This window comes from Oryza glaberrima, chromosome 12 (assembly GCF_000147395.1).
Source record: "Oryza glaberrima chromosome 12, OglaRS2, whole genome shotgun sequence".
Lineage (NCBI taxonomy): Eukaryota > Viridiplantae > Streptophyta > Magnoliopsida > Poales > Poaceae > Oryza > Oryza glaberrima.
In genome coordinates this window covers 3239662-3249497 of record NC_068337.1, presented here as the reverse complement: position 1 = coordinate 3249497, position 9836 = coordinate 3239662, and the positions used below count along the sequence as shown (strand labels likewise).

Sequence of the window (9836 nt, the reverse complement as noted above, 5' to 3'; positions counted from 1 at the left end):
CATCCAAGATGGGAACATGGACCTTGATTTCTGATATCATAAATTTCTTACAGACTGAAAGTCGTCTTTGTTTTTCGATTCTACTAGTTTCGTTCGGTTTTCGACCGATAGGACCGGTTTTCACCTTGATATTGAATAATGTGAACCCTCTGATATTAGCAAAGTACTAGCATGAAAGTATGACCTCAAGGCAATAAAAGGGTAGCCAATTGTGAGTAACGTGCGTTAATTGCGTGCACGGTGCATCTACATAGAAAATGAGCAGTGGTAATTATTATTATTATCTAAAAATGAATAATGGTAATTAAATGAGCTAGGCCAACTGGAAGGCCCAGTTCCAAGCAGGATCCAGCCAAGAAATCAGAGGACGCCCCTCTGCATGTTTATATCAAATCTGACGACTCTGTGCGCTCCATGTCATCCATCGTGCGGCCCACGTTTCCTATTCATCACCAGCTCATTCCAGCCTCCTCTGTTGATCTGCTCAAAAGAGACTCTCTTCTGTGTTTGCTGCTCCTTTTCCCTTCATCTAGGACCACTAATAATTCCTTGCTGGAGAAACAATCTTTTGATCTTTTGCTTGATTGGGGTCTCCTTCCTTTTATTAAAAGAAAGCTGAGAATCTTTGCAAACCGTATTTGTTAGCATTTTAATTCGACCCGTATATTGGTCAACATTGGTTGAATCTATCATAACCATTGCTGTGTGTGCCAGGCCAATTTGAAAATAGTTGCCCATTCTGGCCATTCATGGCCTCCACTATGACAATGGAAGTTGATCAAATTATTTGCCAAGTAGGAGATTCTTTGCTGGCCATGAGATGGCATAGCAAAGGTTCCCTTTTTCAATTATTTTGGTAGGATCAACACCCTTTAATTTTCCTCTCAAAAGAATAGTGTTTCAATTTAAAGAATCCAGCAAAACAGTTGGCCACCATGATGGATCCATTATATTTTTAGATGTGGCGTAAATAGCTGGAAAACTAAAAAAACACACAATGTACATTTTCATTTTAGAAATAAAGAGTGGTAAACTTATTATCATTTTGGGAAAAAATTCTACGTAAAAATATAGGTCTTTTTTTAAAAAGAAAAATCCCAAACAAGTTTCTATACCAAAAAAAAAAGAGAGAACGGATTAGAGCACACTGTAATGCAGCCAAATATATTGCTCTATTTCTACCCTTTTTTTATTTCAAAACAGAATCAAGAAAGTTGAAAAGAAAATATGTGCATATAAAAAGGAGACAAGTCCAAGCAGAGCCCTAAGCTCTCCTGCCTAGTTCTTCTGCACCTCCTCCATCTCCATCTCGGTGGAGGTTTCAGGCAGGCAATCTCCCGGTAAGAACAACCAAAAATATTCTTGAATCTGTTTGTGCCTTTCTTTCTCAGATTCTTTGTGCTATATTTTGGCCATGTAAATGTAATATTTGACTGCAGTTCGAATCCAGTTCATAAGGCCGAATTATAATCTTCTTGCACTGCCATCTTTCCAAGGCTAATCAATTAAGCTGAAACTTACATGCTGTGGTGTGTTCATACAGTTTGTTAGGACTTGATTACATAAAAAAACTAGAATATGTTAGGACTTGATTTATACCCTAGATGTATAGGATCAAGTTTAACATTTGTGATGACAAAAACATCCATTTTAATTCTTCAGTGATCATGACTGCATTGCCTTGTTACTACTAAATAAATAGATTGTCCATATTGTTCTTAATCAATCGATATAGTCTTACTGCATTGGAACTAATAGATCATGGTCCATTTTGTCCTGAATCAACAGATATAATCTCTGAAGAATCAAATGGCTGACGGCGAGGACATCCAGCCCCTTGTCTGCGACAATGGCACCGGCATGGTCAAGGTCATCATCATCATCAACTCAATCCAATTAACCACCTCTCACAAATCACAACAACAACAACAAACCATACCTTATGTTCTTGCGTTCAAAAAATTCAGTAAACAACAACAACAGCAACAATAAACCATTGATAATAATAATCCAAAATTCAGGCCGGGTTCGCGGGCGACGACGCGCCGCGGGCGGTGTTCCCGAGCATCGTGGGTCGCCCCCGGCACACGGGGGTGATGGTGGGGATGGGGCAGAAGGACGCATACGTCGGGGACGAGGCGCAGTCGAAGCGGGGGATCCTGACGCTCAAGTACCCGATCGAGCACGGGATCGTGAGCAACTGGGACGACATGGAGAAGATCTGGCACCACACCTTCTACAACGAGCTCCGGGTGGCGCCCGAGGAGCACCCGGCGCTGCTCACCGAGGCGCCGCTCAACCCCAAGGCCAACCGGGAGAAGATGACCCAGATCATGTTCGAGAGCTTCAATGTCCCCGCCATGTATGTCGCCATCCAGGCCGTGCTCTCCCTCTACGCCAGTGGCCGCACCACAGGTAACGCAAATTTTAAATTTCATTTTCGAAATTTGATTTATTTCTTTTTTTTTGGAGGGGGGTTGTTCTTAAATACTATCTTCGTCTAAAAATATAAGAATCTAGGATGGATTGGATATTGATATTTTCTAGTACTAAGAATCTGGATAGGGAGTAGGAAATATTCCATCCGGTTCTATATTATTATATTTTAGAACGGAGGGAGTAGATGACGTCCTAAAATACGTACAGTCAAACCTCAAAATTTTAAATTATTAATGTATGAAAATTATTACTAAATTTATTATTAAAAGCACTTTCGTTTAGTTATATTCTTTCTTAGTAGCTATTACAAATATTTAGTTACAAAGAGTAAAAGATAGTAGTAAGTGGTAACCATCCTGTTGCCGTTCATAAATTTCAAAATTTTGTCCTTCATATTAGTGAGATTTGAAAAAGAAAATAAAATTGTTCATCTTGTTTTAACTAGGCATCGTGCTGGACTCCGGCGACGGTGTGAGCCACACCGTGCCGATCTACGAAGGCTACGCCCTCCCGCACGCCATCCTCCGCCTCGACCTCGCCGGCCGCGACCTCACCGACGCCCTGATGAAGATCCTCACCGAGCGAGGCTACTCCTTCACCACCACCGCCGAGCGGGAGATTGTCAGGGACATCAAGGAGAAGCTCGCCTACGTCGCCCTCGACTACGAACAGGAGCTCGACGCCGCCGCCGCCGCCAAGAACAGCAGCTCGGTCGAGAAGAGCTACGAGCTGCCCGATGGCCAGGTGATCACCATCGGGGCCGAGAGGTTCAGGTGCCCCGAGGTGCTGTTCCAGCCGTCGCTCGTCGGCATGGAGGCGGCCGGGATCCACGAGACGACCTACAACTCGATCATGAAGTGCGATGTGGATATCAGGAAGGATCTGTACGGCAATGTCGTGCTGAGTGGTGGATCGACCATGTTCCCCGGGATCGCGGACCGGATGAGCAAGGAGATCACCGCGCTGGCGCCGAGCAGCATGAAGATCAAGGTGGTGGCGCCTCCGGAGAGGAAGTACAGTGTCTGGATTGGTGGATCCATCCTTGCCTCCCTTAGCACCTTCCAACAGGTAAAATTTTGATTACTACTCCCTCCGTTTCATATTATGAGTCGCTTTGACTTTTTTTTTAATCAAATTTATTTAAGTTTGACTAAGTTTATAGAAAAATTTAATAACATCTACTAGGTCAAATTAGTTTAATTAAATATAACATTGGATATATTTTCACAATATGTTTGTTTTGTGTTGAAAATATTGCTATATTTTTCTATAAACTGGTCAAACTTTAAAAAGTTTGACTAGGAAAAATATCAAATCGACTTATAATATGAATTTTTCTCTCTTTTTGAAACTTGCCAATTCATTCAGGAAGAAGAGAAATGAAAGGCTAGATGTTTTGGTTGCACAAATATGATTTTTTTTTTCATGTTCTTGGTACTATTTTTTTAAAAAAATGAATTAAAATGTTTCCGTGTTCTTGGTACTAATTAACAGCGCACTATGATGTTTATTGTGCAACAGATGTGGATCTCCAAGGCTGAATATGACGAATCAGGCCCAGCGATTGTCCACCGGAAGTGCTTCTAAGTTCTTGGTCTTATTTATTCTCAAGTTCTTGCCGGGTTTCCAATGAGATATATTGTTGAGTTTGTCTGTTTGAGCAGTGCTGAATCATACATGGCCATATTAGAGTTCCTGTTGATGCCAGGTTTGTTGCTAGTATTGAGGAATTTGAACTATCCACCACTATCTTTTGTAATAGTAATTGCGTCACCTGAGCCACATTATCATTCTTCTGTATATTCATAATTCATCTGCGTGAGTTGTAATTTACTGCATATATATAGAACATTTGTTTCATGATTTCGGATGTTTTTAAGTTCATTACTGAGCCTCCCAAATTGATGTTTCTATAGTACTGATTGCTGTTTTTGCCGGAAAACCATGTTCTTTGGTTGGAAAATATTCAATTATTATCTGATCTGTCCTTTTGTTCAATTGCTGTCATGTGATCAATGCAAGAAATGTTGAAAATATCCTGCTGCTCTGGTTCATGTGGTAACTGAAAACAAACATGGCATGTTGATGCTACTGATTGATTGCAGAATGCATCAAGCCTTCCAGCCCAGGATAATGATGGTCCTGTGTGCTCCTGAACTTGGAGAAAGCTTGAGTTATGAGCAGGGGCCATTCCTGGCTGTAGTTTTTCATGTACAACCATTGATTGCTCCATGTGTCTGAATGATCTTTGGCCTTTGTGAGTTTGTGTTGCAACTTTAAAAGTTTGAGATGTGCATGCAGTTATGGACATCAACTCCTTATTTTGCTTTCCTTTTCTTTTCCAGTTACTGTAACAGTTTATTGTTTAATGTAGCTAGATGATTCACTTTTTTTTTTTGAGAATTAGCTAGATGATTCACTTTGAGTCCTATTCCAGACCCTTTATTTTCTCCTTTTTGTGTGTGTGTGGAACTATGGATGGTAAATTCAAGTGGCACTGGAGCATTGTTTTTCATGATTGTGGTGCTTATTTGCTTGCAACTGAACAACACAAAAACAAGTTGAAAACTGTAATTGAATATATAGGGAACAATTTGGCTGTCCATGTTTTGATCTCAAGATTGGTCTGGCACCCTGCTACCTTGCCCATTAGTATATAGGGTTAATATAGGAAGTTGATGGTTTTGTTGTTTGAAGGAACCGACTTTTTATTAAGAAACAAAGGGGTGAATAGCTAATATGGTCCCTGAAGTTTCGCTTCGGGCTCAGTTTAGTCCTTGAGGTTTCAAATCGTCCAAACAAGTCTTCCAAATTAATCATTTGGGTTAATATAGTCCTTGGACCCAAAAAAGTGCCACGTGAGCATGTCAAGTCATCACCGCATGCAGCAGTACGAATGAAATGACCATTCTACCCTTATATACCATATAAAAAAGAAAACAAATGTTTCACACATGTATGATCGTTTTAGAATTGTCACTTACGATTGCTGCAGCCCAACACTGATCGTATAAATTCCTTTGTCGGCCACCCTCCGCAACAATGTTGGGTCTAGGTTGGCCTATTGTTTTTTTTGTTTGTGTCTTTTGTTTCTTTTCTATATGATATATAAGGGTAGAATGGTCATTTCATTTATACTGCTGCATGCGATGATGACTTGGCATGCTCACGTGGTCTTTTTTGTGGGTCCAAGGACTATATTAACCCAAATAATTAATTTGAAGGACTTATTTGGACGATTTGAAACCTCAAAGACTAAACTGAGCCCGAAGCGAAACTTCAGGGACCATATTAGCTATTTACCCGAAACAAAGGCACCGTTTTTGTAAGCTGTTCTATGCCTCTATCCTTGTCATGCCATTTTCGTTTCCTTAGGGTGTATTTAGTTCCACGCCAAAATTGGAAGTTTGATTAAAATTAGAACGATGTGATGAAAAAGTTAGAAGTTTATGTGTGTAGAAAAATTCAATGTGATGTTTTTGGGTTCAAACTTGGGAACTAAACACGGCCTTAGTCTGGACTCTGAAAATAGGCAGAAGGTGGAAAATAGAAAGGAATTAAAGTGACTTCATTTTTTATCTTAATCGACTTGTTTTTATTCCGGTTACATGAAAGATATACATACACAACTACACTAGTACACCACACTCACATACTTGAGAATTATTATTTTTTGATTACACAAAAGACATATTTACACACACTACACACGCCCAAAAGAAGAAATAACAAACAACAAATCTTTAGCCTTGGTATAATAAGTACACATGCGCATGTGTAATATTTGTAGGCATCGGGATTTAAACCTTAATAATCACGTCAACAGTGATTTTTTCTAATTAGCTTAGCATTTTAATGGTAAAAAAAATACTTTATCTCCTCACATCTATTACAATTTTTCGCATGAAAATTTTGATAATATACCCTCCTCTAGATTGTTGCCTGAGAAAAATACTTTCTTTGTACCATCAAATCTACTAATACCTTCGTTTCATATTATAAATCGTTTTAATATTTTTTTAAGTCAATTCTTTTCAGCTTTGACTAAGTTTATAGAAAAATATACAACATAAAAAACTATCAGAATATATTTAGTGTTAGATTTAATAAAATTAATTTGGTACCACAAATATTACTATATTTTTTTATAAACTTGATTAAATTTTAAGAAGTTTAACTTTAAAAAAAGTCATAGTGTGGAAATGGAGGGAGTATTTGTGTCGTATTCCTCTATAGTATATGTCATTTTCAAATGAAATGAAACGATCTGGTTGCCTTCTCCGGTTCTCCCCAAGCAAACACGGACTAGGGCCTGCGCCGCGGCGGCGGCGGCGGCGGCGCTGCTTTTCCCCGGCGCGCCCCGTCCCCGGCAGCGGCTCCTCCGGCGTGGTACCTCCCAAGCGCTTCCGATCCTCGACATGACACTGGCACCAACCGGTCTCCATGACGGCGACATCCAACGCCGCCGCCGGCGCGGCCACGCTGATGCCGCTGCTGATCCACCTCCTTCGCGGCGCCTCCGACCTCGCCTCCGTGTCCGCCACCCATGCCAAGCTCCTCAAGCTCGGGGCGGCCTCCTCGGTCGCCTCCTCCAACCACCTCCTCGCGGCGTACGGCCGCTGCGGCTGCACCGCCCTCGCGCGCCACCTGTTCGACGGAATGCGCGACCGGAACGTCGTCTCCTGGACGGCCCTCATGTCCGGGTACGCCAGCGCCGGCCGGCCCCGGGCGGCCGTCGCCCTCCTCCGCGCCATGGCACGCAGCGGCGTGCCACCCAACGCCTTCACCTTCTCTACAGCTGCCAGCTCGTGCGCGCGCCTGGCTGACGCCGGCCTTGGGCGGCAGGTGCATGCCCGCGCTGAGGTCGCGGGGTACGCGTGCGACAGCGTCGTTTCCACTGCGCTCGTCGACATGTACGGCAAGGCCGGCAGGGTCGGGGACGCCCGCGCCGTGTTCGACGCAATGCCCGTGACGGCGAGAAACGCGGTTTCCTGGGCCTCGATGCTGTCGGTGTATGCGCAGAACGCGCTCGGGCATGACGCTATCCAGCTCTTCGCCGAGCTCAGAACCAATAGCGAAGACATGGCGCCCAACCACTTCATGCTGTCAAGCGTGGTGAACGCGTGCGCGGGCGTCGGGCGGCTTGGCATCGGCAAGTGCATTCACGGCATGGTCCTCCACCATGGGCACGAAGACAATGACGTGGTTGCAGTGGCTCTGGTTGACATGTACTCCAAATGTGGCATCTACGAGTACTCAAAGAAGGTGTTCGACAGGATCAACCAGCCGTCGGTCATCCCCTACACCTCCATCATCGTGGCGACGGCGAAGTACGGCCTCGGCAGGTGCGCACTCGCTTTGTTCAGTGACATGGTTGGCCGAGGCGTGCAGCCAAACAGTGTCACACTGCTCGGCGTCCTGCACGCTTGCAGCCACTCAGGTCTGGTCGACACCGGCCTCCAGCTCCTCCGTTCAATGCGAAGCGAGTACGGCATTGATCCATGTGCCAGCCACTACACTTGTGCTGTCGACATGCTCGGTCGTGCAGGTCAGCTCGAGGCGGCATTCGAGCTGGCCGACGAAGCACAGGTTAATGGCAATGACGCCCTCATGCTGTGGAGCTCATTGCTGTCAGCTTGCCGGAACCACAAGCGCCTGGACCTAGCAACCATGGCTGGGCAGAAGGTATCAGAGTTCACCCAAGATGTGGCCGGCGCACTGGTGGTCATGTCGAACGCATACGCTTCAGCCGGTCAAGCCGACGACGCTGCTGCGGTGTGGTCGAACATGAGGCGGCGCGGCATTCGGAAGGATCCCGGGTGCAGCTGGATCGAGATAAAGGACATCTCCTACGTGTTCTACGCTGGCGTGGTATCGCCTGCTGGCTCAAGGGCCGGTGAGGTGATGCTGCTGTTAGATGAATTGGAGGGCAAGATGAGGGAGAAGGGTTACAAGGGGAGAATTGGCAGTGCCAGAGTCCTTGATGCTGATGAAGAAGAGGATGGAAATCATCATCATCAGGAAGGCAGAGGTGTGATGGTTGGAGTGCACAGTGAGTTGCTGGCATTGGGGCTTGGATTGCTGGTGATCCCCAAGGGGATGGCCATTAGGGTGATGAAGAACCTGAGGATGTGCCGTGACTGCCATGAAGCGTTTAAGGTCATCAGTGCCATTGTGGAGAGGGAGTTCGTTGTCAGGGATCTCAACAGGTTCCACCACTTCAGGATGGGGTCATGTTCTTGCAATGACTACTGGTGATTCAATCAAAGGCTAGAATCAGTTACTCCCATCTTGCAATGATTACTGGTGATTCAATCAAAGGCTAGAATCAGTTACTCCCACAGTCCTAAAATATAAGAACCTAAAACCGGATGTGACATTTCCTAGTACAATGAATCTTAAGAGGCGCTAAAAAATGTCTCATTCGATTCTAGGTTCTTCTATTTTGGGACGGATGGAGTAGTAGGAAGAAACCAGGTCATGTTCTTGCAATGACTACTGGTGATGCAATCAAAGGCTAAATCGGTTGGTAGTTGTGATCTTTTTGACATAAAAGGAAGACAGCCTTGACAGAATTTCTTTGTGTAGATGCAGAACTGAAGTGACTTCTTTCGTTGCGAGCCTGTAGGTAGGTACCAAAGGTCCACAGCATTGCTTGAAAATATAGACACAAACGAACATGGCCTGGGGTTGGAGTTGGCCCCAACTTTGTTGAAACTGGGTTTGTTTTATGATATGTCTTTGTGCTCTAGTAATAAATATTTGATATTTATGATAAAGTTTGATCAAACTCTTAAATTTTGATTATCAATAATTTCTCAAGTGATAGTTTTTAATAACATGTACATAGAGTACTATCATAAATATCATAAACTTATTTAGATTTTATCCATTTATTTTAATACAAAATTGATGGTAAAAGGTTAAAATAACTAATTGAATCCTAAGCATCAAATATTTATGACCTAGTAGTAGATGGGGGAGATGGCACTGGAGTGGCCCTGTTTAGTTCCCAAAAACTTTTTCCCAAAAAACATCACATCGAATCTTTGGACACATATATGAAGTATTAAATATAGATAAATTAAAAAACTAATTGCACAGTTAAGGGGAAAATCGCGAGACGAATCTTTTGAGCCTAATTAGTCCATGATTAGTTATAAGTGCTACAGTAACCCGTATGTGCTAATGACGGATTAATTAGGCTCAAGAGATTCGTCTCGCGGTTTCCAGATGAGTTATAAAATTAGTTTTTTCATTTGTGTCCGAAAACCCCTTCCGACATCCGGTCAAACATCCGATGTAAAACCCAAAAATTTTCTTTTCGCGAACTAAACAGGCTCTTAGTATTTTCAGTAAATACTTTTCTTTGAGAAGAATAAAATAGATATGGAGCT

The 9836-nt window shown here is 43.4% G+C and overlaps 2 protein-coding genes across 2 annotated transcripts; both read left to right on the top strand.

Annotated features, from left to right (window-relative positions):
* The first annotated feature begins 1251 nt into the window (after nucleotides 1-1251).
* On the top strand, nucleotides 1252-4369 carry LOC127757205 (actin-7-like). Its single transcript, XM_052282669.1, has 5 exons — nucleotides 1252-1340; nucleotides 1789-1869; nucleotides 2022-2415; nucleotides 2885-3507; nucleotides 3961-4369. Exons 2-5 carry the CDS (start codon nucleotides 1810-1812, stop codon nucleotides 4024-4026), a joined length of 1143 nt encoding a protein of 380 aa, XP_052138629.1. The 5' UTR covers nucleotides 1252-1340; nucleotides 1789-1809; the 3' UTR covers nucleotides 4027-4369.
* Nucleotides 4370-6723: 2354 nt separating this feature from the next.
* On the top strand, nucleotides 6724-9014 carry LOC127756699 (pentatricopeptide repeat-containing protein At4g15720). Its single transcript, XM_052282069.1, has one exon. The coding sequence runs from the start codon at nucleotides 6883-6885 to the stop codon at nucleotides 8695-8697; it is 1815 nt and encodes a 604-aa protein (XP_052138029.1). The 5' UTR covers nucleotides 6724-6882; the 3' UTR covers nucleotides 8698-9014.
* The last annotated feature ends 822 nt before the right edge of the window (nucleotides 9015-9836 follow it).

Excerpts from the sequence above, each read along its gene's own strand:
- LOC127757205 (XM_052282669.1), top strand. The coding sequence starts at position 1,810 with ATGGCTGACGGCGAGGACATCCAGCCCCTTGTCTGCGACAATGGCACC. Across the intron at positions 2,416-2,884 it reads CGCCAGTGGCCGCACCACAG|GCATCGTGCTGGACTCCGGC; the intron begins GTAACGCAAATT and ends TGTTTTAACTAG. Across the intron at positions 3,508-3,960 it reads CCCTTAGCACCTTCCAACAG|ATGTGGATCTCCAAGGCTGA; the intron begins GTAAAATTTTGA and ends ATTGTGCAACAG.
- LOC127756699 (XM_052282069.1), top strand. The coding sequence starts at position 6,883 with ATGACGGCGACATCCAACGCCGCCGCCGGCGCGGCCACGCTGATGCCG.